General features: G+C 48.8%; 1 protein-coding gene across 1 annotated transcript in view; it reads left to right on the forward strand.

Annotated features, from left to right (window-relative positions):
* Positions 1 to 17,121, forward strand: part of LOC115126720 (serine/arginine repetitive matrix protein 4-like) — a 149,742-nt gene that overhangs the window by 118,357 nt on the left and 14,264 nt on the right. The window contains exon 6 of the mRNA XM_065026821.1: positions 5,050 to 5,136. Within this exon, the coding sequence (XP_064882893.1) occupies positions 5,050 to 5,136 (87 nt within the window). The remainder of the gene's footprint in view (positions 1 to 5,049; positions 5,137 to 17,121) is intronic.

The raw sequence follows: 17,121 nt of genomic DNA on the forward strand, positions 1-17,121 counted from the left end.
TGTTTGGCCATAATGACCATCATTGTGTTTGGAGGAATAAGCGGGAGGCGTGCAAGCTGAAGAACACCATCCCAACTGTAAAGCACGAGGGTGGCAGCATCATGTTGTCGGGGTGCTTTGGTGCAGGAGGGACTGGTGCACTTCACAAAATAGATGGCATCATGAGGGAGGAAAATTAGGTGGATATATTGAAGCAACATCTCAAGACATCAGTCAGGAAGTTAAAGCTTAGTCACGAATGGGTCTTCCAAATGGACAATAACCCCAAGCATACTTCCAAAGTTGAGGCAAAACAGCTTAAGGACAACAAAGTCAAGGTATTGGAGTGACCATCACAAAGCCCTGACTTTAATCCAAAAGAAAATTTGTGGGCAGAACTGAAAAAGTGTGTGCGAGCATGGAGAACTAAAAACCTGACTCAGTTACACCAGCTCTGTCAGGAGGAATGGGCCAAAATTCACCCAACTTATTGTGCGAAGTTTGTGGAAGGCTACCCGGAACATTTGACCCAATTTAAAGGCAAAACTGACAAATACTAATTGAGTGTATGTAAACTTCTGACCCACTGGTAATGTGATGAAAGAAATAAAAGCTGAAATAAATCATTCTCTCTACTATAAATGTGACATTTCACATTCTTAAAATAAATTGGGGATCCTAACTGACCTAAGACAGGGATTTGTTAATAGGATTAAATGTCAGGAATTGTGAAAAACTGAGTTTGAATGTATTTGGCTCAAGTGTAGAATGGCATCGACTCCACTCCAGCCAAGGTTCAAATTACTGGCAGGCAAGAAACAGCCAATTTCTCTCACTAACGAAGAGAGATGGAGAAGTGGGAGAGAGTGGGAAAGATAAATATTAAACATGTGGCTTCTAATTTGTTCAGAAATCAAAGCACTTTTTTCAGAAACAGGCACTTTGGTAATTTTTTTTTTTTGTGAAGATGCAGTCTTATTTTGCTTGAAATGAGAACATTTGTGATAGGCCTACTTTTATTTATGATTACGCTGCATATTTATTTTACCTCATGTTTAATGTGTCTGCAATGAAAATGTGCAATAAATATTGTTGAAATGTAGTACTTTGTTTATTAGCTACGTATACATATACAAGAACTACATATGCCCCCAAATCATAGCGCACATTAGACATTTTAATGGTTTGAACTTTTGAGAGGAGAAAATGTTAGTCACTGGACATTTTTGAATTCAAATTGTGCTTGAGAGAGTCTTTCTTTAGATCAATCAATCACATTTATTTATAAAGCTCTTTTTACATCAGCCGATGTCACAAAGTACTATACAGAAACCCAGCCTAAAACCCCACACAGCAAGCAATGCAGGTGTAGAAGCACAGTGGCTAGGAAAAACTCCCTAGAAAGGCCAGAACCTAGGAAGAAACCTAGAGGAACCAGGCTCTGAGGGGTGGCCAATCCTCTTCTGGCTGTGCCAGGTGGAGATTATAACAGAACATGGCCAAGATGTCCAAACGTTCATAGATGACCAGCAGGGTCAAATAATAATCGGTGGTTGTAGAGGGTGCAACAGATCAGTACCTCAGGAGTAAATGTCAGTTGGCTTTTCATAGCCGATCATTCAGAGTTAGAGACAGCAGATGCGGTAGAGAGAGAGTCCAAAACAGCAGGTCCAGGACAAGGTAGCACACACGGTGAACAGGTCAGGGTTCCACAGCCGCAGGCAGAACAGTTGAAACTGGAGCAGCAGCATGACCAGGTGGACTGGAGACTGCAAGGATTCATCAGGACAGGTAGTCCTGAGGCGTGGTCTCAGGGCTCAGGTCCTCCGAGAGACGAGAGAGAGGAAGAGAGAGAGAGAGATAAATAGAGAGAGAGAATGAGAGGGAGCTTACTTAGATTCACACAGGACACCGGATGAGACATGAGAAATACTCCAGATATAACAGACTGATCCTAGCCCCCGACACATAAACTATTGCAGCATAAATACTAAAGGCTGAGACAGGAGGGGTTGGGGGACACTGTGGTCCCGTCCATTCCCACGGACAGGGCCAAACAGGGCAGGATATAACCCCACCCACTTTGCCAAGGCACAGCCCCAACACAACTAGAGGGATATCTTCAACCACCAACCTACTACCCTGAGACAAGGCTGAGTATAGCCCACAAAGATCTCCCCTACGGCACCTACCCGGACAGGAAGATCACGTCAGTGACTCAACCCACTCAAGTGACGCACCCCTCCTAGGGACGGTATGAAAGAGCCCTAGTAAGCCAGTGACTCAGCCCCTGAGCGTCTGCTAAATGACTTAAATGTAAATGTAAATGTGAGAGGGGAACCGGCCAGGCAGAGACAGCAAGGGCGGTTTGTAGCTCCAGTGTCTTTCCGTTCACCTTCACACCCCTGGGCAAGACTACACTCTATCATAGGACCATCTGAAGAGATGAGTCTTCAATAAAGACTTAAAGGTCGAGACTGAGTCTCCGTCTCTCACATGGATCGGCAGACCATTCCATTTTGAATGGAGCTTGATAATCAAATCAAATCAAATCACATTTTATTTGTCACATACACATGGTTAGCAGTTGTTAATATGAGTGTAGCGAAATGCTTGTACTTCTAGTTCCGACCATGCAGTAATAACGGGCAATCTAACCTAACAATTTCACAAGAACTACCTGTAAAGGAATGAATAAGAATATGTACATAAAACAATATATGGCTAGAGATTTGAGTCAGTATGTTGGCAGCAGCCTCTCTGTGTTAGTGATGGCTGTTTAACTGATGGCCTTGAGATAGAAGCGGTTTTTCAGTCACTCGGTTGCAGCTTTGATGCACCTGTACTGACCTCGCATTCTGGATGATTGCGGGGTGAACAGGCAGTGGCTCGGGTGGTTGTTGTCCTTCATTATCTTTTTGGCCTTCCTGTGACATCGGGAGGTGTAGGTGTCCTGGAGAGCAGGTAGTTTGCCCCTGGTTATGTGTTGTGCAGACCTCACTACCCTCTGGAAAGCCTTACGGTTGTGGGTGGAGCAGTTGCCATACCAGGCAGCCTGACAGGATGCTCTCATTGTGCATCTGTAAAGGTTTGTGAGTGTTTTTGGTGACAAGCCAAATTTCTTCAGCCTCCTGAGGTTGAAGAGGCGCTGGTGCGTGATGTGTACGCCGAGGAACTTAAAACGTTCCACCTTCTCCACTACTGTCCCGTCGATGTGGATAGGGGAGTGCTCCCTCTGCTGTTTCCTGAAGTCCACGATCATCTCCTTTGTTGTGTTGACGTTGAGTGTGAGGTTATTTTCCTGCCACCACACTCCGAGGTCCCTCACCTCCTCCCTGTAGGCCGTCTCGTCGTTGTTGGTAATCAGCCTACCACTGTAGTGTCGTCTGCAGGAGAGGCCTTGACAGGAACCCAGTGTAGAGAGGCTAGCACTGGACTAATATGATACATTTTTTGGTTCTAGTCAAGATTCTACCAGCCGTGTTAAGCACTAACTGAAGTTTATTTAGTGTTTTACTCGGGTAGCCGGAATGTAGAGCATTGCAGTAGTCTAATCTAGAAGTGACAAAAGCATGGATAGATTTTTCAGCATAATTTTTGGAAAGAAAGTTTCTGATTTTTTGCAATTTTACGAAGATGGAAAAAAGCTGTGCTTAAAATATCCTTAATATGTTCGTCAAAAGAGAGATCAGGGTCCAGAGTAACGATCCATGACGAGATCGGGGTCCAGAGTAACGATCCATGATGAGATCGGGGTCCAGAGTAACGATCCATGATGAGATCAGGGTCCAGAGTAACGATCCATGATGAGATCAGGGTCCAGAGTAACGATCCATGATGAGATCAGGGTCCAGAGTAACGATCCATGATGAGATCAGTGTCCAGAGTAACGATCCATGATGAGATCAGGGTCCAGAGTAACGATCCATGATGAGATCAGGGTCCAGAGTAACGATCCATGATGAGATCAGGGTCCAGAATAACGATCCATGATGAGAAGCAACCAGTGTGGACAACTACACTGCTTTTGTGTTCTGAAAGCACCATGAAATCACCCACTCCGATAGAGAAAAAAACTATTGAAAGCGAGAATTACAATGAAAGAGAAAAAGGGACCAAAAGAGAATAAGAGAATCCAAGTTCACACTGTGAATAAACAATGTTTCCAATTGTTCTGTAGTGAGCAGCGCATTGTTGTTGAACATAGTGTGACTGCTACAGAATGTCAGACAGAATGTCAGACAGAATGTCAGACCGTTCTCCTTTGCCTTCTTCTCCTCTCTTCTCCTCTCCTCTCCTCTGCTCTCTTCTCCTCTCCTCTGCTCTCTTCTCCTCTCCTCTGCTCTCTACTCCTCGCATCTGCTCTCTTCTCTTCTCCTCCTCTCGTCTCTTCTCTTCTCCTCTTCTCTCTCCTCTCCTGTCCTCTCCTCTCCTCTCCTCTCCTCTCCTCTCCTCTCCTCTCCTCTCCTCTCCTCTCCTCTCCTCTCCTCTCCTATCTTCTCCTTTCATCCTCTCTTCTCCTCCTCTCTCTCTTCTCTTCTCTTCTCTCATCTCCTCTTCTCTCCTCTGCTCTGTTCTCTTCTCTTCTCTTCTCTTCTCTTCTCTTCTCTTCTCTTCTCTTCTCTCTCTCATCTCCTCCTCTCTTCTCTTCTCCTCTCCTTTCCTTTGCTCTCCTCTCCTCCTCTCTTCTCTCCTCCTCTCTTCTCCTCTCTTCTCCTCTCCTCTCCTCCTCTCTTCTCTCCTCCTCTCTTCTCATCTCTTCTCCTCTGCTCTCTCCTCTCCTCCTCTCCTCCTCTCTTCTCCTCTCCTCTCTTCTCCTCTCCTCTCCTCTCCTACTTTTTCTCTTCTCCTCCTTTCTCTTTTTTTCTGTCATTGTTTTTCCATTACTATGTCTTATTTTTATAAAAATATATATTGATTTAATTTGGTGGCAGTTATCAGGAAAGTAGCATATACAGGTATAAGGGTAAGCAAGTCCAATATCCATCACAGCAACATCTGGCTATTTCTTCCCCACTAATAAGATCCACGTCCCCTGTTCTTTCTCTCTCCTCTCATTTGCTCTTCCAGTTCACGGAGGCACATGCACCGGAGACGACGCTACCGGAGGTCGGAGTCTGAGAGTTCCACCTGGCGCTCCTCCAGCACCGAGAGCAGGTAAGTCTTAGCCACTGAGACGTGCGCCAACACACACACACACAAACACACACACACACACACACACACACACACACACACACACACACACACACACACACACAGAACCCCGTTTTTCTTTTCAGCCCCGGACATTCGGCCCAATATGGTCTGGACTAGTCTGGTCTGGTCACGACAAAGTGGTGACTGATGGGCCAGAGGTGACTGATGGACCAGAGGTGACTGATGGGCCAGAGGTGACTGATGGACCAGAGGTGACTGATGGACCAGAGGTGACTGATAGGCCAGAGGTGACTGATGGACCAGAGGTGACTTATGGGCCAGAGGTGACTGATGGGCCAGAGGTGATTGATAGGCCAGAGGTGACTGATAGGCCAGAGGTGACTGATGGACCAGAGGTGACTGATGGACCAGAGGTGGCTGATAGGCCAGAGGTGACTGATGGACCAGAGGTGACTGATAGGCCAGAGGTGACTGATGGACCAGAGGTGACTGATGGACCAGAGGTGACTGATGGACCAGAGGTGACTGATAGGCCAGAGGTGACTGATAGGCCAGTGGTGTCTAATAGGCCAGAGGTGACTGATGGACCAGAGGTGACTGATAGACCAGAGGTGACTGATAGGCCAGAGGTGACTGATGGACCAGAGGTGATTGATAGGCCAGAGGTGACTGATGGACCAGAGGTGACTGATGGACCAGAGGTGACTGATGGACCAGAGGTGACTGATGGACAAGAGGTGACTGCTGGGACTGAGGTGACTGATGGACCAGAGGTGACTGCTGGGACTGAGGTGACTGATGGACCAGAGGTGACTGATGGCCAGAGGTGACTGATGGACCAGAGGTGACTGATGGACCAGAGGTGACTGCTGGGACAGAGGTGACTGATGGACCAGAGGTGACTGATAGGCCAGAGGTGACTGATGGACCAGAGGTGACTGATGGACCAGAGGTGACTGATGGACCAGAGGTGACTGATGGACCAGAGGTGACTGATGGACCAGAGGTGACTGATGGACCAGAGGTGACTGATGGACCAGAGGTGACTGATAGGCCAGAGGTGACTGATGGACCAGAGGTGATTGATAGGCCAGAGGTGACTGATGGACCAGAGGTGACTGATGGACCAGAGGTGACTGATGGACAAGAGGTGACTGATGGACAAGAGGTGACTGCTGGGACTGAGGTGACTGATGGACCAGAGGTGACTGATGGACCAGAGGTGACTGCTGGGACTGAGGTGACTGATGGACCAGAGGTGACTGACGGCCAGAGGTGACTGATGGACCAGAGGTGACTGCTGGGACAGAGGTGACTGATGGACCAGAGGTGAATGATAGGCCAGAGGTGTGACTGAATGATAGGCCAGAGGTGAATGATAGGCCAGAGGTGAATGATAGGCCAGAGGTGAATGATAGGCCAGAGGTGAGTGATAGGCCAGAGGTGAATGATAGGCCATAGGTGAATGATAGGCCAGAGGTGAATGATAGGCCAGAGGTGAATGATAGGCCAGAGGTGAATGATAGGCCAGAGGTGAGTGAAAGGCCAGAGGTGATTGATAGGCCAGAGATGACTGATAGGCCAGAGGTGAATGATAGGCCATAGGTGTATGATAGGCCAGAGGTGAATGATAGGCCAGAGGTGAATGATAGGCCAGAGGTGAATGATAGGCCAGAGGTGAGTGAAAGGCCAGAGGTGATTGATAGGCCAGAGATGACTGTTAGGCCAGAGGTGACTGATAGGCCAGAGGTGACTGATAGGCCAGAGGTGACTGAAAGGCCTGGGGTGACTGATAGGCCAGAGGTGATTGATAGGCCAGGGGTGAATGATAGGCCAGGGGTGAATGATAGGCCAGAGGTGATTGATAGGCCAGAGGTGATTGATAGGCCAGAGGTGAATGATAGGCCAGAGGTGATTGATAGGCCAGAGGTGATTGATAGGCCAGAGGTGATTGATAGGCCAGAGGTGAATGATATGCCAGAGGTGATTGATAGGCCAGAGTTGATTGATAGGCCAGGGGTGAATTATAGGCCAGAGGTGAATGATAGGCCAGAGGTGATTGATATGCCAGAGGTGATTGATAGGCCAGAGGTGATTGATAGGCCAGAGGTGATTGATAGGCCAGAGGTGATCGATAGGCCAGAGGTGATCGATAGGCCAGAGGTGAATGATAGGCCAGAGGTGATTGATAGGCCAGGGGTGAATGATAGGCCAGAGGTGATTGATAGGCCAGAGGTGTGAATGACTGATAGGCCAGAGGTGAATGATAGGCCAGAGGTGATTGATAGGCCAGAGGTGTGAATGACTGATAGGCCAGAGGTGAATGATAGGCCAGAGGTGATTGATCGGCCAGAGGTGATTGATAGGCCAGAGGTGATCGATAGGCCAGAGGTGATCGATAGGCCAGAGGTGAATGATAGGCCAGAGGTGATTGATAGGCCAGGGGTGAATGATAGGCCAGAGGTGATTGATAGGCCAGAGGTGATTGATAGGCCAGAGGTGAATGATAGGCCAGAGGTGAAATATGCCAGAGGTGAGTGATAGGCCAGAGGTGTGAATGACTGATAGGCCAGAGGTGATTGATAGGCCAGAGGTGTGAATGACTGATAGGCCAGAGGTGAATGATAGGCCAGAGGTGATTGATAAGCCAGAGGTGAATGATAGGCCAGAGGTGATTGATAGGCCAGAGGTGATTGATAGGCCAGAGGTGATCGATAGGCCAGAGGTGAATGATAGGCCAGAGGTGATTGATAGGCCAGAGGTGATTGATAGGCCAGAGGTGAATGATAGGCCAGAGGTGATTGATAGGCCAGAGGTGTGAATGACTGATAGGCCAGAGGTGAATGATAGGCCAGAGGTGATTGATAGGCCAGAGGTGATTGATAGGCCAGAGTTGATTGATAGGCCAGAGGTGTGACTGACTGATAGGCTAGAGGTGAGTGATAGGCAAGTGGTGAGTGATAGGCCAGAGGTGAATGATAGGCCAGAGGTGATTGATAGGCCATAGGTGAATGATAGGCCAGAGGTGAATGATAGGCCAGAGGTGAATGATAGGCCAGAGGTGATTGATAGGCCAGAGGTGTGAATGACTGATAGGCCAGAGGTGATTGATAGGCCAGAGGTGTGAATGACTGATAGGCCAGAGGTGAATGATAGGCCAGAGGTGAATGATAGGCCAGAGGTGATTGATAGGCCAGAGGTGTGAATGACTGATAGGCCAGAGGTGATTGATAGGCCAGAGGTGTGAATGACTGATAGGCCAGAGGTGATTGATAGGCCAGAGGTGATTGATAGGCCAGAGGTGATCGATAGGCCAGAGGTGAATGATAGGCCAGAGGTGATTGATAGGCCAGAGGTGATTGATAGGCCAGAGGTGATTGATAGGCCAGAGGTGATTGATAGGCCAGAGGTGAATGATAGGCCAGAGGTGATTGATAGGCCAGAGGTGTGAATGACTGATAGGCCAGAGGTGAATGATAGGCCAGAGGTGATTGATAGGCCAGAGGTGATTGATAGGCCAGAGTTGATTGATAGGCCAGAGGTGTGACTGACTGATAGGCTAGAGGTGAGTGATAGGCAAGTGGTGAGTGATAGGCCAGAGGTGAATGATAGGCCAGAGGTGATTGATAGGCCAGAGGTGAATGATAGGCCAGAGGTGAATGATAGGCCAGAGGTGATTGATAGGCCAGAGGTGAATGATAGGCCAGAGGTGAGTGATAGGCCAGAGGTGAGTGATAGGCCAGAGGTGGATGATAGGCCAGAGGTGACTGATGGACCAGAGGTGACTGATAGGCCAGAGGTGGATGATAGGCCAGAGGTGACTGATGGACCAGAGGTGACTGATAGGCCAGAGGTGACTGATGGACCAGAGGTGACTGATGGACCAGAGGTGACTGATGGACCAGAGGTGACTGATGGACCAGAGGTGACTGATAGGCCAGAGGTGACTGATAGGCCAGTGGTGTCTAATAGGCCAGAGGTGACTGATGGACCAGAGGTGACTGATGGACCAGAGGTGACTGATAGGCCAGAGGTGACTGATGGACCAGAGGTGATTGATAGGCCAGAGGTGACTGATGGACCAGAGGTGACTGATGGACCAGAGGTGACTGATGGACAAGAGGTGACTGCTGGGACTGAGGTGACTGATGGACCAGAGGTGACTGCTGGGACTGAGGTGACTGATGGACCAGAGGTGACTGATGGCCAGAGGTGACTGATGGACCAGAGGTGACTGATGGACCAGAGGTGACTGCTGGTACAGAGGTGACTGATGGACCAGAGGTGACTGATAGGTCAGAGGTGACTGATGGACCAGAGGTGAGTGATGGACCAGAGGTGACTGATGGACCAGATGTGACTGATGGACCAGAGGTGACTGATGGACCAGAGGTGACTGATAGGCCAGAGGTGACTGATGGACCAGAGGTGACTGATGGACCAGAGGTGACTGATAGGCCAGAGGTGACTGATGGACCAGAGGTGATTGATAGGCCAGAGGTGACTGATGGACCAGAGGTGACTGATGGACCAGAGGTGACTGATGGACAAGAGGTGACTGATGGACAAGAGGTGACTGATGGACCAGAGGTGACTGATGGACAAGAGGTGACTGATGGACAAGAGGTGACTGCTGGGACTGAGGTGACTGATGGACCAGAGGTGACTGATGGACCAGAGGTGACTGCTGGGACTGAGGTGACTGATGGACCAGAGGTGACTGATGGCCAGAGGTGACTGATGGACCAGAGGTGACTGCTGGGACAGAGGTGACTGATGGACCAGAGGTGAATGATAGGCCAGAGGTGTGACTGAATGATAGGCCAGAGGTGAATGATAGGCCAGAGGTGAATGATAGGCCAGAGGTGAATGATAGGCCAGAGGTGAGTGATAGGCCAGAGGTGAATGATAGGCCATAGGTGAATGATAGGCCAGAGGTGAATGATAGGCCAGAGGTGAATGATAGGCCAGAGGTGACTGAAAGGCCTGGGGTGACTGATAGGCCAGAGGTGATTGATAGGCCAGGGGTGAATGATAGGCCAGGGGTGAATGATAGGCCAGGGGTGAATGATAGGCCAGAGGTGATTGATAGGCCAGAGGTGATTGATAGGCCAGAGGTGATTGATAGGCCAGGGGTGAATGATAGGCCAGAGGTGAATGATAGGCCAGAGGTGATTGATAGGCCAGAGGTGATTGATAGGCCAGAGGTGAATGATAGGCCAGAGGTGAATGATAGGCCAGAGGTGATTGATAGGCCAGAGGTGAATGATAGGCCAGGGGTGACTGATAGGCCAGAGGTGAATGATAGGCCAGGGGTGAATGATCGGCCAGAGGTGAATGATAGGCCAGAGGTGAATGAAATGCCAGAGGTGAATGATAGGCCAGAGGTGAATGATAGGCCAGAGGTGAATGATAGGCCAGAGGTGATTGATAGGCCAGAGGTGAATGATAGGCCAGAGGTGAATGATAGGCCAGAGGTGAATGATAGGCCAGAGGTGAATGATAGGCCAGAGGTGAGTGATAGGCCAGAGGTGAATGATAGGCCAGAGGTGAATGATAGGCCAGAGGTGAGTGAAAGGCCAGAGGTGAGTGAAAGGCCAGAGGTGATTTATAGGCCAGAGATGACTGATAGGCCAGAGGTGACTGAAAGGCCAGGGGTGACTGATAGGCCAGAGGTGATTGATAGGCCAGGGGTGAATGATAGGCCAGGGGTGAATGATAGGCCAGGGGTGAATGATAGGCCAGAGGTGATTTATAGGCCAGAGGTGATTGATAGGCCAGAGGTGAATGATAGGCCAGAGGTGATTGATAGGCCAGAGGTGATTGATAGGCCAGAGGTGATTGATAGGCCAGAGGTGAATGATATGCCAGAGGTGATTGATAGGCCAGAGTTGATTGATAGGCCAGGGGTGAATGATAGGCCAGAGGTGAATGAGGCCAGAGGTAGGGCCAGAGGTGATTGATATGCCAGAGGTGATTGATAGGCCAGAGGTGATTGATAGGCCAGAGGTGATTGATAGGCCAGAGGTGATCGATAGGCCAGAGGTGATTGATATGCCAGAGGTGATCGATAGGCCAGAGGTGATTGATAGGCCAGAGGTGATTGATAGGCCAGAGGTGATCGATAGGCCAGAGGTGAATGATAGGCCAGAGGTGATTGATAGGCCAGGGGTGAATGATAGGCCAGAGGTGATTGATAGGCCAGAGGTGTGAATGACTGATAGGCCAGAGGTGAATGATAGGCCAGAGGTGATTGATCGGCCAGAGGTGATTGATAGGCCAGAGGTGATCGATAGGCCAGAGGTGATCGATAGGCCAGAGGTGAATGATAGGCCAGAGGTGATTGATAGGCCAGGGGTGAATGATAGGCCAGAGGTGATTGATAGGCCAGAGGTGATTGATAGGCCAGAGGTGAATGATAGGCCAGAGGTGAAATAGGCCAGAGGTGAGTGATAGGCCAGAGGTGTGAATGACTGATAGGCCAGAGGTGATTGATAGGCCAGAGGTGTGAATGACTGATAGGCCAGAGGTGAATGATAGGCCAGAGGTGATTGATAGGCCAGAGGTGTGAATGACTGATAGGCCAGAGGTGAATGATAGGCCAGAGGTGATTGATAGGCCAGAGGTGAATGATAGGCCAGAGGTGATTGATAGGCCAGAGGTGATTGATAGGCCAGAGGTGATCGATAGGCCAGAGGTGAATGATAGGCCAGAGGTGATTGATAGGCCAGAGGTGATTGATAGGCCAGAGGTGAATGATAGGCCAGAGGTGATTGATAGGCCAGAGGTGTGAATGACTGATAGGCCAGAGGTGAATGATAGGCCAGAGGTGATTGATAGGCCAGAGGTGATTGATAGGGCAGAGTTGATTGATAGGCCAGAGGTGTGACTGACTGATAGGCTAGAGGTGAGTGATAGGCAAGTGGTGAGTGATAGGCCAGAGGTGAATGATAGGCCAGAGGTGATTGATAGGCCATAGGTGAATGATAGGCCAGAGGTGAATGATAGGCCAGAGGTGAATGATAGGCCAGAGGTGATTGATAGGCCAGAGGTGTGAATGACTGATAGGCCAGAGGTGATTGATAGGCCAGAGGTGTGAATGACTGATAGGCCAGAGGTGAATGATAGGCCAGAGGTGAATGATAGGCCAGAGGTGAATGATAGGCCAGAGGTGTGAATGACTGATAGGCCAGAGGTGATTGATAGGCCAGAGGTGTGAATGACTGATAGGCCAGAGGTGATTGATAGGCCAGAGGTGATTGATAGGCCAGAGGTGATCGATAGGCCAGAGGTGAATGATAGGCCAGAGGTGATTGATAGGCCAGAGGTGATTGATAGGCCAGAGGTGATTGATAGGCCAGAGGTGAATGATAGGCCAGAGGTGATTGATAGGCCAGAGGTGTGAATGACTGATAGGCCAGAGGTGAATGATAGGCCAGAGGTGATTGATAGGCCAGAGGTGATTGATAGGCCAGAGTTGATTGATAGGCCAGAGGTGTGACTGACTGATAGGCTAGAGGTGAGTGATAGGCAAGTGGTGAGTGATAGGCCAGAGGTGAATGATAGGCCGGAGGTGATTGATAGGCCAGAGGTGAATGATAGGCCAGAGGTGAATGATAGGCCAGAGGTGATTGATAGGCCAGAGGTGAATGATAGGCCAGAGGTGAGTGATAGGCCAGAGGTGAGTGATAGGCCAGAGGTGAGTGATAGGCCAGAGGTGAGTGATAGGCCAGAGGTGAGTGATAGGCCAGAGGTGAATGATAGGCCAGAGGTGAGTTTTTATTTATTTTTATTTCACCTTTATTTAACCAGCTAGGCAAGTTGAGAACAAGTTCTCATTTACAATTGCGACCTGGCCAAGATAAAGCAAAGCAGTTCGACAGATACAACGACACAGAGTTACACATGGAGTAAAACAAACATACAGTCAATAATACAGTATAAACAAGTCTATATACAATGTGAGCAAATGAGGTGAGAAGGGAGGTAAAGGCAAAAAAGGCCATGGTGGCAAAGTAAATACAATATAGCAAGTAAAACACTGGAATGGTAGTTTTGCAATGGAAGAATGTGCAAAGTAGAAATAAAAATAATGGGGTGCAAAGGAGCAAAATAAATAAATAAATTAAATATAGTTGGGAAAGAGGTAGTTGTTTGGGCTAAATTATAGGTGGGCTATGTACAGGTGCAGTAATCTGTAAACTGCTCTGACAGTTGGTGCTTAAAGCTAGTGAGGGAGATAAGTGTTTCCAGTTTCAGAGATTTTTGTAGTTCGTTCCAGTCATTGGCAGCAGAGAACTGGAAGGAGAGGCGGCCAAAGAAAGAATTGGTTTTGGGGGTGACTAGAGAGATATACCTGCTGGAGCGTGTGCTACAGGTGGGAGATGCTATGGTGACCAGCGAGCTGAGATAAGGGGGGACTTTACCTAGCAGGGTCTTGTAGATGACATGGAGCCAGTGGGTTTGGCGACGAGTATGAAGCGAGGGCCAGCCAACGAGAGCGTACAGGTCTCAATGGTGGGTAGTATATGGGGCTTTGGTGACAAAACGGATTGCACTGTGATAGACTGCATCCAATTTGTTGAGTAGGGTATTGGAGGCTATTTTGTAAATGACATCGCCAAAGTCGAGGATTGGTAGGATGGTCAGTTTTACAAGGGTATGTTTGGCAGCATGAGTGAAGGATGCTTTGTTGCGAAATAGGAAGCCAATTCTAGATTTAACTTTGGATTGGAGATGTCCACATATTCTAAGTCAGAGCCATCTAGAGAAGTGATGTTGGACAGGCGGGTAGGTGCAGGTAGCGATCGGTTGAAGAGCATGCATTTAGTTTTACTTGTATTTAAGAGCAATTGGAGGCCACGGAAGGAGAGTTGTATGGCATTGAAGCTTGCCTGGAGGGTTGTTAACACAGTGTCCAAAGAAGGGCCGGAAGTATACAGAATGGTGTCGTCTGCGTAGAGGTGGATCAGAGACTCACCAGTAGCAAGAGCGACCTCATTGATGTATACAGAGAAGAGAGTCAGTCCAAGAATTGAACCCTGTGGCACCCCCATAGAGACTGCCAGAGGTCCGGACAACAGACCCTCCAATTTGACACACTGAACTCTATCAGAGAAGTAGTTGGTGAAACAGGCGAGGCAATCATTTGAGAAACCAAGGCTGTCGAGTCTGCCGATGAGGATGTGGTGATTGACAGAGTCGAAAGCCTTGGCCAGATCAATGAATACGGCTACACAGTAATGTTTCTTATCGATGGCGGTTAAGATATCGTTTAGGACCTTGAGCGTGGCTGAGGTGCACCCATGACCAGCTCTGAAACCAGATTGCATAGCAGAGAAGGTATGGTGAGATTCGAAATGGTCGGTAATCTGTTTGTTGACTTGGCTTTCGAAGGCCTTAGAAAGGCATGGTAGGATAGATATAGGTCTGTAGCAGTTTGGGTCAAGAGTGTCCCCCCCTTTGAAGAGGGGGATGACCGCAGCTGCTTTCCAATCTTTGGGAATCTCAGACGACACGAAAGAGAGGTTGAACAGGCTAGTAATAGGGGTGGCAACAATTTCGGCAGATAATTTTAGAAAGAAAGGGTCCAGATTGTCTAGCCCGGCTGATTTGTAGGGGTCCAGATTTTTCAGCTCTTTCAGAACATCAGCTGAATGGATTTGGGAGAAGGAGAAATAAGGAAGGCTTGGGCGAGTTGCTGTTGGGGGTGCAGTGCTGTTGACCGGGGTAGGAGAAGCCAGGTGGAAAGCATGGCCAGCCGTAGAAAAATGCTTATTGAAATTCTCAATTATGGTGGATTTATCAGTGGTGACAGTGATAAGCAAGTGGTGAGTGATAGGCCACTGTCAAATCAAATCAAATCAAATTTTATTTGTCACATACACATGGTTAGCAGATGTTAATGCGAGTGTAGCGAAATGCTTGTGCTTCTAGTTCCGACAATGCAGTGATAACCAACAAGTAATCTAACTAACAATTCCAAAACTACTGTCTTATACACAGTGTAAGGGGATAAGGAATATGTACATAAGGATATATGAATGAGTGATGGTACAGAGCAGCATACAGTAGATGGTATCGAGTACAGTATATACATATGAGATGAGTATGTAGACAAAGTAAACAAAGTGGCATAGTTAAAGTGGCTAGTGACATAAGAATGCAGTCGATGATCTAGAGTACAGTATATACATATGCATATGAGATGAATAGTGTAGGGTAAGTAACATTATATAAGGTAGCATTGTTTAAAGTGGCTAGTGATATATTTACATCATTTCCCATCAATTCCCATTATTAAAGTGGCTGGAGTTGGGTCAGTGTCAATGACAGTGTGTTGGCAGCAGCCACTCAATGTTAGTGATTGCTGTTTAACAGTCTGATGGCCTTGAGATAGAAGCTGTTTTTCAGTCTCTCGGTCCCAGCTTTGATGCACCTGTACTGACCTCGCCTTCTGGATGATAGCGGGGTGAACAGGCAGTGGTTTGGGTGGTTGATGTCCTTGATGATCTTTATGGCCTTCCTGTAACATCGGGTGGTGTAGGTGTCCTGGAGGGCAGGTAGTTTGCCCCCGGTGATGCGTTGTGCAGACCTCACTACCCTCTGGAGAGCCTTACGGTTGAGGGCGGAGCAGTTGCCGTACCAGGCGGTGATACAGCCCGCCAGGATGCTCTCGATTGTGCATCTGTAGAAGTTTGTGAGTGCTTTTGGTGACAAGCCGAATTTCTTCAGCCTCCTGAGGTTGAAGAGGCGCTGCTGCGCCTTCTTCACGACGCTGTCAGTGTGAGTGGACCAATTCAGTTTGTCTGTGATGTGTATGCCGAGGAACTTAAAACTTGCTACCCTCTCCACTACTGATCCATCGATGTGGATAGGGGTGTTCCCTCTGCTGTTTCCTGAAGTCCACAATCATCTCCTTAGTTTTGTTGACGTTGAGTGTGAGGTTATTTTCCTGACACCACACTCCGAGGGCCCTCACCTCCTCCCTGTAGGCCGTCTCGTCGTTGTTGGTAATCAAGCCTACCACTGTTGTGTCGTCCGCAAACTTGATGATTGAGTTGGAGGCGTGCATGGCCACGCAGTCGTGGGTGAACAGGGAGTACAGGAGAGGGCTCAGAACGCACCCTTGTGGGGCCCCGTGTTGAGGATCAGCGGGGAGGAGATGTTGTTGCCTACCCTCACCACCTGTGGGCGGCCCGTCAGGAAGTCCAGTACCCAGTTGCACAGGGCGGGGTCGAGACCCAGGGTCTCGAGCTTGATGACGAGCTTGGAGGGTACTATGGTATTGAATGCCGAGCTGTAGTCGATGAACAGCATTCTCACATAGGTATTCCTCTTGTCCAGGTGGGTTAGGGCAGTGTGCAGTGTGGTTGAGATTGCATCGTCTGTGGACCTATTTGGGCGGTAAGCAAATTGGAGTGGGTCTAGGGTGTCAGGTAGGGTGGAGGTGATATGGTCCTTGACTAGTCTCTCAAAGCACTTCATGATGACGGAAGTGAGTGCTACGGGCGGTAGTCGTTTAGCTCAGTTACCTTAGCTTTCTTGGGAACAGGAACAATGGTGGCCCTCTTGAAGCATGTGGGAACAGCAGACTGGTATAGGGATTGATTGAATATGTCCGTAAACACACCGGCCAGCTGGTCTGCGCATGCTCTGAGGGCGCGGCTGGGGATGCCGTCTGGGCCTGCAGCCTTGCGAGGGTTAACACGTTTAAATGTCTTACTCACCTCGGCTGCAGTGAAGGAGAGACTGCATGTTCTCGTTGCAGGCCGTGTCAGTGGCACTGTATTGTCCTCAAAGCGGGCAAAAAAGTGATTTAGTCTGCCTGGGAGCAAGACATCCTGGTCCGTGACTGGGCTGGGTTTCTTCTTGTAGTCCGTGATTGACTGTAGACCCTGCCACATGCCTCTTGTGTCTGAGCCATTGAATTGAGATTCCACTTTGTCTCTGTACTGACGCTTAGTTTGTTTAATAGCCTTG

Source organism: Oncorhynchus nerka, linkage group LG13 (assembly GCF_034236695.1).
Source record: "Oncorhynchus nerka isolate Pitt River linkage group LG13, Oner_Uvic_2.0, whole genome shotgun sequence".
In the NCBI taxonomy this organism is placed as follows: Eukaryota; Metazoa; Chordata; class Actinopteri; order Salmoniformes; family Salmonidae; genus Oncorhynchus; species Oncorhynchus nerka.